At 39.7% G+C, this 16,756-nt stretch overlaps 1 protein-coding gene across 2 annotated transcripts in view; it reads right to left on the minus strand.

The window, feature by feature from the left end:
* The window catches only part of LOC124863025 (raftlin-like), a 164,811-nt gene that overhangs the window by 125,982 nt on the left and 22,073 nt on the right, over positions 1 to 16,756 (minus strand). For both annotated transcript variants that reach the window (XM_047357273.1, XM_047357265.1), the window contains exon 2: positions 14,420 to 14,598. In XM_047357273.1, coding sequence (XP_047213229.1) covers positions 14,420 to 14,567 — 148 coding nt within the window. In that variant the 5' untranslated portion in view covers positions 14,568 to 14,598. The remainder of the gene's footprint in view (positions 1 to 14,419; positions 14,599 to 16,756) is intronic.

Here is a 16,756-nt window from a genome sequence, read left to right on the forward strand (position 1 = left end):
ACTGGAATCTCGTACAACTTGAAGTATTTCAGATAACAAATACTCAACACATCCCAAAGTGTCTCTGAATCTTATTTGCTGTTTTGCACCTGCTCTCCTGCTTTGTATTCCTCGATCCTTCTGACCCTTTATCATATTTCCAATAAAAACTGGCACACAGCTGCGAAACCTGTGCTTCTTTCAGAACCAAACAACCCGAATCAAATCATGGGAAATGATATCTCTCTGCGTGAGTAAAATTACATTTTGTTCACAAACAGAGCACATTTGAAAACATGACAAAATGAGCTAATCTTAAACATAGTGCGGAGAAGGGAAAGAGGAAGGAGCTGGGCAGAAAATCTGTGTTTCCTGTTACTGAAAACTTTGTCAGCAGTTGCAGCTGTTGAGCCTGTGGAGATCCGGCTCTGTCACACGCCTAAAACACTTCTCTGAAATCTGTTTCAGTAAATAACAGGTCTGCATTTTTCTGCCTGTGCAGTTTGAAACAGAACTGACTAATTTAGAGTGCAACTAAGTTTAGATTGAGCGAGAAACAAGAAGAGAAGAAGCAAGCCTGAATTTGCACCATCGCCTTGGTATTTCATATTAACACAGATCACTGTTTTAGCCGCTGTGAAGCAGAGATCTCCAGTCTTTTTTTCCCCGACGTCCAAGTTAAATTTCAAGTTTGCCCTCAGCCTGTTGTAAGTTTCTAATGGCTTAAGATAAAATTTTCACACCGAATACATGAAGTGTAATCTGCCTAAATCAAAACATTTTCTTTAATGCAACTTGTAAAACTAAAGTTATTGTCTGCTGTAAATTATTCACAAATTAACAGGGTATAATATTTACTAATATTTTTAAGATATAGGCATTTATGTGGTAAAGCAGAAATAGCTTAACAAAAGTTAATACTAAATATTTTAATGCGTCAGACAGGGGGTTCTTTTATTAGGAAGAAGTGGAAGGGCCTTTTTAATGATGCTTAATAGCAAGATAATAAGGGGAAAGTTAGGTTTATTTTGTTTAAAATTACTCTAAAATGACCCTTAGTCATTTGATAAAGTTCTACTGTGGTCATTACAGCAAATATGAACATGTTGCTATGAACCATTATCTGCCCATAGCCTCCTATGTCCCTGGCTAATAAATTAAATGCATTTTTTACAGAATAGTGAGTGGCTTACTTACTGTAAATACTCACTCAATGGCAGCATTAAAGAAGAACAAAGGAACTTTGAAGCTGCCAATACCTCTTTTCTCTGGCACATACTATAGAGAAAAATGACACAGAAGCCATACGCACTTTGTGCAATGTTGCCATGCCAACCAGTCACTGGGATGCACTAAGTAACTCAGATGGGAAAACATTAATCATTTTCTCTAATGATCTAGACATAACCTCTTACTCCACTGGTCATTGGGCAAAAGGCAGGGGACATCCTGGACAGGTTGCCAGTCCATCATCAGGGCAACACAGAGGCAGACAGGACAAATAACCATGCATAGACATGCCTAAGGACAATTTAAAGTACTCAATTGGCCTAACAGTCATGCTTTTGCACTGTGGGAGGTAGCCAGAGTACCCAGAGAGAACACATGCATGCAAGGGGGAAATGCAAACCCCACGAAGGAAGACCTCAGGCTGAGATGCGAACCCAGGAACTTCTTGCTGCAAGGCACAATTGCCACAAGTAGTTCAATCAGTAATCACAGCTCATTTACTTGAATTATTGTAAAAATATATATTCTGTAGGATATAACAAACAAAAAAATACATTTTAGGATTGTCCACATACTTGTCCACAAGAAAATAATTAACAGGAGAGAAACATGATATGCAGTTACAGTATAAGAATGCAATTAAAGTAGGTTGGAACAAAATAAAAGTACAAACAGGGAAAGGGGAAAATGACCATTGGATGATCAATTGATCATTTTCCTAGGAATGTTTTTCGTTATCGTTTTCTTGAGTTAGATAATTTAATTTTAGATCTTACAAGGTGAGTCCTAAAGAGCTAAGTGATCTGAAAGAAGAATACAGATGATAATCATGTGGAGGATGACACATCTCTGGTCTCTGGTGTTTTACGTTACATCAAAAGATGACATCAACAGATTACAAAGACCTCTTGCTTCTCTGAATCAAAATGTAAAGAAATTAGGAGTACCTCTAACCAGTTCTGTAAGTGGCTGCAATCACAGGCACCTAGTTTTAAAATTATGCTGGAGAAAAGTCAGAAGGGTAAAGGGAAGATGAATCATACCCATTCTGTGTTCAAATCTTGCATATGACTAGGCACCTAGATACTTAGTCCTGCATGTAGTTTACAACGAGGTTTAGTCTGCAAAAAAGCCACTGGAAAGCTGTTGCCACAAATGGGAAATTAACCTCTGAGTTGATTATGATGAGCTGAAAGTAAAACCTTTCAGAACAACAAAGATGTTGTCTTTAAACCTGACTCAATCGATCATCGCACTTGTGAACTGCTGTGAAACAGTATATGTTTAGACATTTCAATTAAATTATTTGTAGTCCTGCACAATATTAGGAAAGCATGTGATAATTAAATAGTGTTCAAGTCTTTTTCTCAAGGTTTTTGCAAACATATAACCTATATATGCATTCCTGTAACTGTAAAAAAATCTATTCTTTCTATTTCAACAACAAAGTTTTATTGAAAAAGTCTCCTCTGTGAAGATCTGCTGTTTTGGCAAATAAGTAAAATACAATGGTTGTAGTTTCTTGATGACTTTACCAAAACATCTTGATGCCCTCCTAAAGCATCTTCTGCTCCATTAAATGACAAGCATAACCAATTATATCCCTGGCATGGTAACTATTTAATCACCTAATATTTAAGCAAATATTTTCGATATTGATACCGCATGCAGTGATATGCAATACATTTGCAATGCATTGAGCAGCCCTAAAGTTCTGTAAAAAGCACCACCCTTTCATCTAAATTCAATTCAAATTCAAAAACAGAAACACTTTATGAATGAAAGGAGAAGCCTCTGGCTGAGGAACTGTTGTTGTATAAAAGTCTTGTGAACAGGATGCTCATAATTTTCTTCATTTGATGAAGACGTCTCTTTGTACAATCATCTCCATAGATTCCAGAGCAATCTCAGAGCCAGCCATCTTTATCAGCTTGTTAAGATTTTTAGGTCACTGTCTCTAATATTGCTATCCCAAAAGATGATGAAAGAATAGTTTGCATTCTTCACAACAAAGAAAGAAGATATGCAGCGTCTTGCTACAAACACTGAAGGACCTAAGCTTCCTCAAGAAGTACAGTCTACTCTGTCCCTTCTAAGATGTTCAAATATTTACATGTTTATAATAAAAGAAGGAATTTCTATTTTCCCTTATTTACATGCAATTGAGCATTAGTGCTGTAGCATAGCTAGCTTCTGCAGAACATTTGCAGTTAAAAACTTCACTGAATCATTGTGACTTGGTGATTTGGTTAAGGTTTTCGGTTGTTGGGTATACTTTTTGACCTACAAGGATACCATCTAAACCTACCGAAGATGAAGGAAGGTGGGAGCGGAAATTCAAATATTAGATTTTTAATTTTATTTAAATCAGAATAAATAGAGACTTTTTTTGACAAAAAGCGGAGCAGTGTCCACCACTCTCAAAAGTGGGGGACAGTCAACTTTCTCTATTGATTGATTGAAGGAAAAAATAAATTCAGCCTTCTTTTTACATCAGTATTCAGTGATATTTGCAAACCAAAGGCTTTTTTCTTAGAAATTATCCAGCCCTGGGATGTTTCTTGAACAAAAATCACAACATAATGAGAAAGCAGGGCCTTTAAACGTTTTTCTTTTCAGGTTTTTGAAATGATCTCTTAAGCTGTTTACAGTCCTCCCCACAATATCCTACAAATAAGAATAAACTGGTTCTATAGTTAGGCTTGGTTAATATTCCAAAGGTTTTTAGAACCCAAAATCACCTTTGGGGTTTATATTCTGCTCAGTTTGGATACCGAAATCCTGTTTCAATTCCAGCTGCAGTCAAACATTTTGCACCAGAGCTATAATGGAAATATAAGTAAAAAACCACATGACCGTGAATTCAGTCTTCAATGTCATTCTCCCCTTCAGTAACTGTGATTCAATTCCACCTCTCAAGCTGAGGAGCCGGAGGATAAATCCAGGCATCTCCTCTATACGGGTACTAATCTCCCCTTGGAAAGCAACTCTGTCGTGTGTTGTTTCTGCTGACCCATCCCGCAGCTCAGTCTTACATTTAAGAGGAATAATAGAGGAAGGATTGGGCCTGATGGGGGGGGGGGGGGGGGGGGGGGCTTCTCAGTCACCTGCCACCGCTGCTACAGCTCATATTAACAAGGAGACTCAGGGCTCCAGGGGCTTTGCATGTAAATGAGGTGTCTGGTTCCTGAGATGATATCAAACCTCTGTGTCTGGATCTGGATCCACGTGTGAGTGCATCCTAGGGAAACATCTTTATTTTGTAGTATTCTGCGTCCACACAAAGCTGCAAGCATCCTGCATATTGAGCAAGTTTTCAATGATTCAATTCCTCCTTGCGTTTTAAACATCTCAAAATCACAATGTGGAAAATAACATCCCTGAGTCAGCAGCGCTTGTATTTAGAGTGAAATGGTTACTTTCCACACCATCTAACACAGCAACAGTTGAGCGCTTTCTGGGCTTCCTGTGGGGTCATGATCTCAATATCAAACAGACTCTCTATTTAGGTTTTTTCCTGTTTTTCTTCTTTTATAGAGTCGAATGGAATGGCCATGAAACTGAACAGCAGCTCAATGGTGGGCCCACACTGATATTTAGAACGAGTTCATTACATGCGGCTCTTCACCAGTTTACCTCTCCTCTCATCAGTGTTTCTGCACTGAAAGGTATTATTTTTGTACATTTGGCGACTAGTGAGTTACCTACGGGGAGAGTGTGGTGGCAGCAGCAGCAACAGCAGAGCTATGATCTAATTATGTGGTAAGCAATTACAGCAAACATTATTCACAGTGCAGAAGTGGAGTGAACTCAGCATCATGAGGGCTCACTGTACAGTATCTGTGAACAAAACACGAAACAAAAGTTCCCTGTAAAATACGTTGAGGTAGACATCTGCTGCTTCACTACCTTTAGAGACATTATTTGCTGTTTATTAGCATGTTTAAAATGCTAAACAAATTTTGCTGAATTATGCTGTTTTTTATTACGGAATCATATCTTCTAGAGTCATAGTTCAAACCCTACAGGAAGTAGGCCATTTTGGACCAAAACCAACCGTTTTAAGAGTTTATACATTATACTGAGAACACCACAAAGAGTTAAAAAAAATTTCCACTTTGAAAGCAATATTTTTAAATCACAATTTTTATCACCAGTCTATTAATGGAAGGTAAATCTCAGCTTTCCAAAATACTTAGATTAATGTGCACATGGCATCAGACTTGTTAAAAATACCCCAGACATCAACTTCTTTTTGAGCTGCTGTCACATTGTTTCAAGAGGGGCCTTTGCCCACCCTGAAGTTCCCCCCCACCAGCCCCCTACCCACGCCGGGGACGGCTCTTTCCATCCAGGAGAGGGACGTCAACAAACTCTTCAGGAGACAGAACCCCCGGAAAGCTGCTGGACCGGATTCTGTTTCACCAGCCAGCCTGAAGCACTGTGCTGATCAGCTGTCTCCAGTCTTCACAGACATTTTTAACACCTCACTGGAGACATGTCATGTGCAAGCCTGCTTCAAGTCCTCCACCATCGTCTCTGTTCCCAAGAAGCCAAGGACCACAGGGCTTAATGACTTCAGACCCGTCGCCCTGACCTCTGTGGTGATGAAGTCCTTTGAGCGCCTTGTGCTCTCACACCTAAAAGACATCACCGACCCCCTCCTGGACCCCCTGCAGTTTGCCTACAGAGCCAACAGGTCTGTAGATGATGCAGTCAACCTAGCCCTTCACTTCATCTTCCGGCACCTGTACTCCACAGGAACTTACGCCAGGATCCTGTTTGTGGATTTCAGCTCTGCCTTCAACACCATCATCCCAGCTCTGCTCCAGGAGAAGCTCTCCCTGCTGAGTGTGCCCGACTCCACCTGCAGGTGGATCACTGACTTCCTGTCTGATAGGAAGCAGCGCGTGAGGCTGGGGAAGCACGTCTCTGACTCCCTGACCATCAGCACCGGTTCCCCCCAAGGCTGTGTTCTCTCTCCTCTGCTCTTCTCCCTGTACACCAACAGCTGCACCTCCAGTCACCAGTCTGTCAAGCTTCTGAAGTTTGCGGACGACACCACCCTGATCGGACTCATCTCTGATGGTGACAAGTCCGCGTACAGATGGGAGGTGGACCATCTGTTGGACTGGTGCAGCCAGAACAACCTTGAGCTCAACGCTCTAAAGACAGTGGAGATGGTTGTGGACTTCAGGCAGAACCCAGCCCCACCTGCCCCCATCACCCTCTGTGACTCCACAATTGACACTGTGGAATCTTTCCACTTCCTGGGAACCATCATCTCCCAGGATCTCAAGTGGGAGCCAAACATCAGCTTCCTCATCAAGAAAGCCCAGCAGAGGATGTTCTTCCTGCGGCAGCTGAAGAAATTCAACCTGCCAAAAACTATGATGGTGCACTTCTACACAGCCATCATTGAGTCCATCCTCACCTCCTCCATCACCATCTGGTACGCCGCTGCTACAGCCAAGGATAAGGGCAGGCTGCAGCATGTCATTCGGTCTGCTGAGAAGGTGATTGGCTGCAGTCTACTGCCGCTCCAGGAACTGTACACCTCCAGGACCCTGAAGCGGGCAGGGAAGATTCTGGCTGATCCCTCCCACCCCGGTCACAGACTCTTTGAAACTCTCCCCTCTGGCAGGAGGCTGCGGTCCATCCGGACCAAAACCTCACGCCACAAGAACAGTTTTTTCCCATCTGCCATCAGCCTTGTTAACAAAGCCCGGAAACCACCCTGACACTCTCCCTTTCCCCCACACCCCCCTTTTTTGCTGACAGGACACCTGTAACCTGCAACTCTATGCGTTACATTAACGCTCAGCTTGGACTCCTGCTTTACTTTCACTGCCACACTTGCACAATGATCACCTGCAATGTTGTACCGCTCTCGCATCTTATACTGCTCTACATTTACTCTCACTCACTTAAAACTGTGCACATATATTTATATTATATTGTAGATATGTTTATACTGTTTAATTTGTATTGTATTGCACCGACTACGCCAAAACAAATTCCTTGTATCTCCAAAAACATACTTGGCAATAAAGCTTTTCTGATTCTGATTATGTTGCCTGTGTGGGTGTCACCAATAAGGCATTTTACATGAGTCCAAAGATGATGAAATGAAACATCAACTCCTTCCATGTATATAAAGTAGGTATATTGCTTCATATACACCCCATTATAGATACTGCATGTGTATTGGTATGAAGGATGAAAAATATAAGGGCCTGATCTTTAATAGGTTTGCATGTATGAAAACAGGTGCAAACTGTTTACAAATCGAATTGTGTGTGAAATGAGTGGAACAGCAGACGCAAAGTTTTCAGAGTGTATCCTTTCATGAATATGTGAAACATATGCTAATGACTCAAAGGCGCAAATTTATGGGTGGAGGATAAGCGTTACCACCCCCAACACCATTTATCAAACTTGAAACGGATTGCGGGTGCTTTTGTGAGTCTATATTCAGCACACCTGAAAGGCAATGTTAACAGCCACAAGAGACCAGAAAACCATCACATAGCCAAAGGGACATTAAGCGAAAAACCAATTTCAAAAACTGTTCTGTGCACTTCTTGTGGTCAAGGCAGATTATTAATTTTTTTTCCTCCCCTAACGTTCCTTAACGGCTCATGTTGTAAAATTAAATTATAAATTAAGTTAATATGAGCCTATATCTTGGTTTGCAATGTCAAGCGAGTCTTATCCTTCAATTCGTATCACTTCACAGAAGAAGCACTCCCAACAGAGGGGACACCTCAGGTGCGTCGACTGAGTTGTCGGAGCATGTGTCGAGAGCTTCGTATTTGGAATCTTTGAAGATCAGGCTCACAGTGTGCTACTGTCTACGGACAGAGTAAGTGACTTTATTGTTACACAACCTATGAGTGCCCCCAACTAGTCAAATAATTATTAACAAGGCTATCTCCGCAGCCACATCAGCCTCTTCAAGTATTTTGTATGCCGAGGTGAATGAATCTTCATTTTTAGATCATTTGCCTAGCATTTAAATTTTATAGCAGTGGATCATATGTGCTGTATGTTAGGTATATCAAAGTTGCAATGCTTATACCAAAATTGTATGATAAAAAAGTAAAATGATGAAGAGGTATGCTATGTTCCTGCAGATGTCAGACCAAGCAGCACTCAGTGGACAAATTATAGAAGACAACATAAACAGCTGTAATGTGACTCATTTTATTTATTTGTACACTTGTTACAACTCTAACAGTTAAAAACACTAAGATATAAGGTAACATTTATCTTTTTTTATGTTAATGGCTGTCATATAGCCAAATTGTCCAAAGTGTTGCATAGAGGAATATCCTGTTGGTGTTTATTTGGAGGTAAGAAAATAACCAGAAAATAAGAAGCTAACACCACTGCTTTCCTCTTACATTTAGAGGAGAGCAGGTGTTTTTTTTTTTTTTTTCCATTGCGAAAACAGCTGGCTAACCCTACACACCACATAGCCATCTGTTTATACAATGAAGAAGACTGGATGATTTAGTAAGAATGTAATCAAAAATTTGAACATTTCAAACACAGTCTTTGAGTTATCAGCTGTAGAAATTGGGAAAATGACTTCTGATGTCCTGGTAAAGATTCTCTGTCCCCAGTGGTGATCTAATTTATTTAAGATTAGGCATAATGCCATCTACAGTATATGCTTGAAATTTCAATCAATCAGTCACACTTTATTTATAGAGCATATTAATACAGAAAAGTGCAACCTAGGGTTGCACTACAGAGGTTTTAACCTACAGAGGTTAAAAATGATAATATGATAATTAAAGGGTAAAGATAAAAAGAAAGCGCTAAGTCAATCAATTATAGGGGACAGGAATTGGGGAAACTGGTTAACAGCCTAGTAAGCACAGTGAAAAACTGAATAAAATTTCATCATAACATGACAATGCTGTTGAATATTAATGTTGAAGAGACTGGAGCCTGTCTTATTATCTAACTATAATATAATATATAATACACATGGCTACAGTCTTCAATAAGCTCATGTCTTGCTCCTGTTCATTGTGTTTTCATATGCAGCTGTTTGTTGATGTGCTATGCTACCACTGGCATTTTTGGGTTCCACTTTATAATGTGGAAAACAATTTTACCGACTTCAAAAGACAGAACTCAGAGAAGTTAGTAAAACTGTCCTGAAATGGAGTCATAATGTGTACACTGTTTAAACCACTTTTAAATTTAATTTGAAAAGATATTGGGTCTATATTGGACCTGTTTGTTTTGTAAAGTACCTTGAGATGATATTTATTTTAAACTGGCACTAAATATAACTGTATTGATTTTAACTGAGTTGAATAAATATTATAATGGAATGAAAGTAGAACAACATGGCACCCTGGTCATTTTAAAGCAACACAATTCCTTACTTGTCAAAAAAGTCAAGTCAAGTTTATTTATAGAGCGCTTTTCAGCAACAAGGCACTCAAAGCGCTGTAAAAAGTAACTTTAATTACCCAAAATGGGAAAAAAGAAATCAATTGGGGATTTTTATTTAGCTAACCATATGAAAGTCTGTATTTATGGCCCTCAAGCTCTACAGTTCCACCGTCTGTTTTCTTATTCATAATCTTTGACTGTGTTTAAATATTTTACAGGTTTCCTGTAGAAAAAAGTCAGACACATTAATCATTACCTTCACTTTGGTACATGGTACAGAGTAATTACAGCCACGAGTTACAAACTAACCCTTCAACCTGAAAATCTGCTGAATGCATGAAATATTTCATACTCTGGGGCCACATGTACATACATATTTCCTTAATTTAATGTGCTCCAGTGGGAAACCAGCAAATGCACACATTACAAAGACGAAAAAACACACCAGAGGTGTCCTGACAATGGCTAAAACGAAACAGATTACAGTAAGGCCCAAAGCCCCATCATTATAGAGCATACATGAAGCTAATAATAAAAATATGGCTATGAGCCACACACACCCACCCACACACACACACACACACACACACACACACACACAGATATTGTTATAATGAGACACCCAATCTGTGCCCCGCCCTCATGTCAGGTCCCGAAGGATGTCTCGCCCTCCGGACGTTCCTGGGCACTTTCATTCATCCACATAGGCCACCTAACAAAGTAATGAAGACTAATCAACTGTCAGCACAAGCACACAGCACACTACATCTCCCTCTTGCACTGCAGCACCCCCAACAACAAACCTCCACCCGACCCCCACGCACCACTACTTCAGCCGTAACTGTTGGGGGCAGTAATAACTGAGTGATGGCTATATATATAGCAGTCAGGCTTCTCCAAGGCCTGGTGCATTCATTTCCCATTAACTTACCTCAACCCGTGTGACCTCCATTATATGTTTAACCCTAATCTCACTCTAATACCATGCCTAAATCTATATTAACCCAAACCTTTATAACAGCTGACTTTTGTCTTCCGTAATAAAGGATAATCAGAGAGGAAAAAGAGGCTCGGTGTGTTTATCATTCCATCCATCTTTTCTACCTGCTTAATCCTATTCAGGGACCTTGGGGGTTGGACTCTATCCTAGGACTCAACGAGTGAGAGGTGGGGTACATCCTGTACAAGTTGCCAGTCCATCACACAGCTGACATAAAGGCAAACAGCCATGCACACTTTCACCTAAGGGTTTTCTGGAGTGGCCAGTTAATTTAAATAACCACAGGTGGGGAAGTACATGACATAGAGAAGTAGCAGGTGCCCCATATAAGATGGATATTGGGAGGCTATCAACGCAACAGTCCAGGGTTAAAATCTTGACTATGGGACCTTTGTCTTCATGTCTTCCAACAGGTGAAGTCCAGTTATCTTCTCTTGGCGCACTTCAACATGGCGCCTCCAACGTGTAATAAAGCCTCCAATTGTTGCGCAACTCTTCACGTGCTGTGGTACACTGTAATGCTCCTGATCTGCGGTGTCTTTGAGTGGAAAAAAACCGCTGGAAGACCCCTGGCAGTAGAAAGTTAAATCGAACGCCCAATTCCAGTGTAGCAAAGCAATCTTGGATACAATAAAAATAGAAGAAAATAGGAGGAAATGTTTTTTTTTTTTGGGAAAACTGCCAAAGGTAATAGCCTTTTTTTCTGCATTCCCATCACTGACAGGAGTGACATTCCCTAATGAAAAGGCAAAAAAAAAAAAGCTCCTAGCACATGTAACTTTACTAGTGCTACTTCTGATGAGCTAATGGCTTTATACCTATTTTGTTACATTGCAACCTGTTCTTTAAATGTTCATACAATAAAAGATGAATTAAAAAAACTAAAAAACTAAAAATTGGTATGTGTATACAGTATGTATTCATCCTTTTGCTATGAAGCCTCTGAAAAGTTCTGGTGTAACCAATCACCTTCAAAAGTCATATAATTAGTTAAATTAAGTCTACCTGTGTGCAATCTAAGTGTCACATGATCTGTCAGTATTAACACCTTTTCTGAAAGATCCCAAAGGCTATAACACCACTAAGCAAGAGGCTTCACACTATGAAGACCAAGAAGTTCTACAAACAAGTCAGGAACAAAGTTGTTGAGAAGTAAAACTCAGGGTGGGGTTATAAAAAATAGTCAATCCATCATCTTTAAATGGAAAGCACATGGTACTACAACAAACCTGCCAAGAAAAGGTCACCGACTAAAACTCACAGACCGAGCATGGAGGGCATTGTTCAGAGAAGCAGCACAGAGACCAAAGGGAACCCTGGAGATGCAGAGTTTGATAACACAGAACAGAGTATCTGTCCATTGGAGCACAATAAGCCATGTACTTCATAGAGCTGGGCTTTATGGATGGGTGGCCAGAAACAAAACATTACTTAGTGTTAAAAATAAAAAGGCATGACTCCCCAAATGTATGGAAGAAGGTGTTCTGGTTGCTGCACAATGAAAAAATAATACATCTTCAAAGTTGTAGGCATGTTCTGTCATAGGTGCAAACTCTCAAACAATCAATTTTAATTCCAGGTTATGAGGGAACAAGACATAAATAAGGCCAAGGGAGTGATACATTTGCAATGCACTGTACTTGTACTTGTTACTTGTGATAAGCGCCTTGCAGAAAATCTAATGTGTTTTGTTTTTACTCGAAAATTGAAATTTCTAAATTCGTAATCAAAACATCTATTGGAAATGACCAAAAGTCAGCAGTAATAAATTTTTCTTTCTTTGGCTAACATTTTGCTGCTTAGTAAATAAATGACTCTGCATAAACTCTATAAGTAAAAATGGTTCTACAGGTGTTTGAATGTGTAAAATGTTGAGAAATACATTTCTTATATTGCTAATAGTGTTTAGCCTGGTAATCAAGTGCAATAATAAGCTGATATTGGCAGTTTTCCAACTTGCAACTGAGAAGATACAAGAGCTGACTTTTGAGCTAAATGGATTGCAGCTTCAGTACCATGAACATTTTGCAGAAATATAACACAGTTACAGTTCTCCCTTATCTAACAACATCAGGAAGATTGGCACAGTGATTCTCAAACATTTGTACTACATACAACCTCAGTAAATATTAAAGGCTCTCCAAGAACCTTGGTAATGACTGACATTTAGATGCAAAAGTACAAACCTTCCCTTCCCAGACATAAATACTGCTATCAGGACTGGCAATGGACACCATAATGCTTCAATATGGTATAAAGGTAATTATGGTTGATATATATATATATATATATAGTGCAAAGACAGACTTTCAACACTTAAATTAGGTTGGATTTGGCTTGGACCATTACCTAGACGCCACAACTCACAGTGAAATTATGAAGTGAAATGTAAAATTCTGTAAAGAATTGAACTTTTTGAAATGGAAATTGTGTAGTAAACCTGCAACTTTGTTGTTCCCAAACCATTTTTCTCTGTACTTATCCTCCTTGGAGTTTTAGTTTGGAGTTAAATTTATAATGTGCTTGGATCACACAACCAGGGTATTTCTTTTTCTCAAACATGCAGATATGAACCATCTAATGTTGTTTTACACCTGTTGGTATTTGTGCCAGTACTGCTTATTTAACTGTGTATCTTTAAGTCATAAAAACATTTTCCAATCAAAGCTACTTTTGCTTGTTCTCACTTTAGCTCTTTAGTTTGTACTCACAACCAAAACTTTAGTTAAATCTAACCAAAAATAGTTGTTTTTCTCCTCCTGAAACAATTCCACTTTTCAAATAATTTAATCAAGCTCAATTCATAACATTGTCAAGGTCCATCACAAGCATACATGCGTGTTCCTCCTCAGACAAAACCAAACCCACATCTCAGGAAGCAATGGCCACCTTCCATCTCATAAACACTTCTGATTGGAGAGAAAAGGCAGAAAAGAAGTCTCAACAGGCTCCACTTCTTCATAACACCTTGGATATCTTTGGAAAGAGAGGTGTCACTTTCATATTGTCATGCAAAGAAAAGGAAGCCGTCAGAATCTCTTTACTCTGTGGTCAGTAGACCACAGTTTTCCCAAGATAAAACAACACCCTTCCAACCACTTAGGTGATGTTCTTTTACTTTGTGTTAATTCCCTACCATGGCAGGATGGACTCTGGTATTTATAATTTATGACCGCCAGCTTAATTTTTGACATGGATTGGTCTGGAAAGTTCTATATCATTAGCACAAATCATGACTGACTAACTGTCAGGAGTGAAATTATAATAGATGCTGGCGTACAGGCAACAAGCACTAATTAACACTCTGTTGTTACAAGAAAATTGTGATGAAAATTATAGCCAGCGTACTCTTACTCCATGAGTGACAGATCTCTTCTGCACTTGCGTCCTTAATGTTTTTTCTCCTGGGGATGTGGTGTAATGGCATTTTTAGAGGTCAAATTAATCATACTGGATGTTGCATTATTTGAATAACTTCAAAAACTGCATCAAGTTATACATTGTCGTGCAGATCAGCCTTTCACTCCCTGTTGCCTTATCATTAAGGGACACAATGCAGCACAAGCCAGGAGCTCTTCACACTATCTTTGCTGTGCATGCTTAAAAGAGCAGTTATTCACATTTTTACCACCTGGCAGAATAAAATGCAGTAATGTGTCTGCTTTATGAGCCTGTAAGGATAACAGATCAATAGCAGTGGAACCTCTGGAGAATTTATTTTCTCACTGAGGACATTAAGGGAAAACAGGTGGAAATTATCTGCAGGGAGTCAATAAAAGTCGATAGAAGTCTTACCGTCTTTGCCAATCAAGAAGTCCAGGTAGCGGTATGTGTAGGCCACGCCCACCTTGGTCTCCACTTGAGGTCTCTTCAGAGTCGAGTAGATCTTTCCCGGACTGTTCTCTTCTGATGCCGGTTTCATCTTGCGTAGCCCGCAGCCCATGACTCCACAGTTTGTCAGTCCTATGCAGATGCTTCAAAACACAAGAACCAAAAACAGAGGAGTTATTCAACAAATAGCTGTCTCAAAATATTTTTCTTTTTGTTTGCACAATTTGGGAGACTTCACAATACGTTGTCTGACTCCATCTCAACCCATTCCTAGCATCTACGTCTGTCACACCAGCCCTATGGAAGTCCACCTTCTCTGTGTCTCTCCTTTTCCTCCCTAGCAGCTCCACGTATAACACACTTTGTAAAAAGTATCAGTTTGTCGATCCTCTGCAAAGTTTCAAAATACCCTAGCCTTACCGCTCAAGTGTTTTCTCTAAACTAACCTGAGTTGTCCCACTGATGTACTCATTTCTAATTATTTCCACCTTCTGTCCTATTGTCAGTGCTACTGTCTCCAAACCATACAGTACTTTGCAAAAGTATTCATGCTCTCTGAACCTCCATTTTGTCACATTATAGCCTCAAATTTTACTATTTCTTTGGGAGACCAACATGATGTAGGGCACAATTATGACGTAATGAGAAAAGGACATGGTGCTTTCAATTTTTAAAAATGTATTTCTTAACTGTCATTTGTATTTAGCCACTCTTGAGTCAATCCTTTGTAAACAATCTTGTGTCTTTTGAAGTGTGTTTCTACCAGATATGTAGAGGCTTAGATTTTTCCCCTCAATACCATTTGCAAAGTAACTTTACATCAGTAAAACTGCTTAGAAATATGTGTGAACATGAATTGTCAATGCCAGAGATTCTAAATTGTATTTAGGTCTGGATTTCAACAGAACTACCTATATTCTAACACATTAATATGCTTTGATTAATATGCTTGATTGATATCAATCATTCTAATGAGGCTTTGTCTGTTTAGGGTTATTGTGCCTCTGAAAGGCGAACCTCTGCCCCAGTCTTAATTCTTGTGCATCTTCCAACAGGTTTTCTTCCAGAATTGCCCTGCATTTAGATCAGTCTGCCGTCCCCTCAGCTCTGACTGGCTTTCCTGTTCCTGTCATGTTTCATCATGGTGATGGTGTTCTCCTGAGCTGCTTTACTACTTCAGGACCTGAGCAGCTTGCCCTAAATGGTGGGACGATGGATTCTGCTCTCTACCACAAAATCCTAAGGGAGGATCTTCATCCATCAGATGATGATCTTAAGCTCAACCACACTTGGGTTCTGCAGCAGGACAGTGGTCCAAAGCACACCAGCGAATCTATCTCTGAATTGCTGTAAACACCCCCCAGAAAATGCTTTTGGAGTGGAAAAGTCTGCTTAGTTGCTCAAAAAGCTTCCTGCATGGTTGAACTAAAACAATTTTGCAAGAAACAGTGGGTCCAAATTCCTCCACAACATTGTAAAAGAGGCGCTGCCAGTACTACAAATGTTTGATGTCAGTTGTTGCTTTTTCACAGCGCTGTATCCTCACTATTGAAAATGGCAGTAGGCAGATATGATATGGCTGCAAAATTATTTTTGGTGCCCTTTTAATGATGATCATTCAATGATCATTCAATGGAGTCAGTTAAATAAGAAAGGCTACTCAACAACCTGAACATTTAAAGGTCAACAAATAACACATTTAGACTATATCACAGGATCAGTTAAGCTCAGTTATACTGCTGGTACTGATTGCTGTTTGAAAACAGGAAGATGCATTTAATTGGAAAGGAAATAGTAAAACTGCACAAAAACACTAAAACACTCGTCCTCTTACAGTCGGGCAACTCAATTTGGGGGATCCCAAGGCATTCCCAGGCTAAAAGGATTAAATCAGGGGTCTTAAAGTCCTCGAGAACAGGAGTTTCAGACCCCTGGGATATGTAAGTAAGTTCTGGATCTATCCCTGGATCTCTCAGTCCCAGTGAAACCTGCCAAGGCTAGTGTCCAGGGGCCATCCTAATCTGATGTCAGAGCCACTTCTGTTGCAGGTGAAAATAGGCAGTTAGACTGGATGCATAGTTTCAATGATTTTCTTAATTAGGACATTTAGGAGCAAATGGAGATAATCTAACTGCTGCTTTTCTTTTCAAGACAACCACCAATGCAAAACCTTTTGGAGACACAAAGATAATTAAAAAGTTCCACCTCCAAAAACAAAATACAATCTGTTAAAAGAAACATTATCATTACTGGAGGCACGAATACATTAAACCAATTCGTTCTCTTATATACACTTGTTGA

The sequence above is a fragment of the Girardinichthys multiradiatus genome, chromosome 3, assembly GCF_021462225.1.
Source record: "Girardinichthys multiradiatus isolate DD_20200921_A chromosome 3, DD_fGirMul_XY1, whole genome shotgun sequence".
Taxonomy (NCBI): Eukaryota; Metazoa; Chordata; class Actinopteri; order Cyprinodontiformes; family Goodeidae; genus Girardinichthys; species Girardinichthys multiradiatus.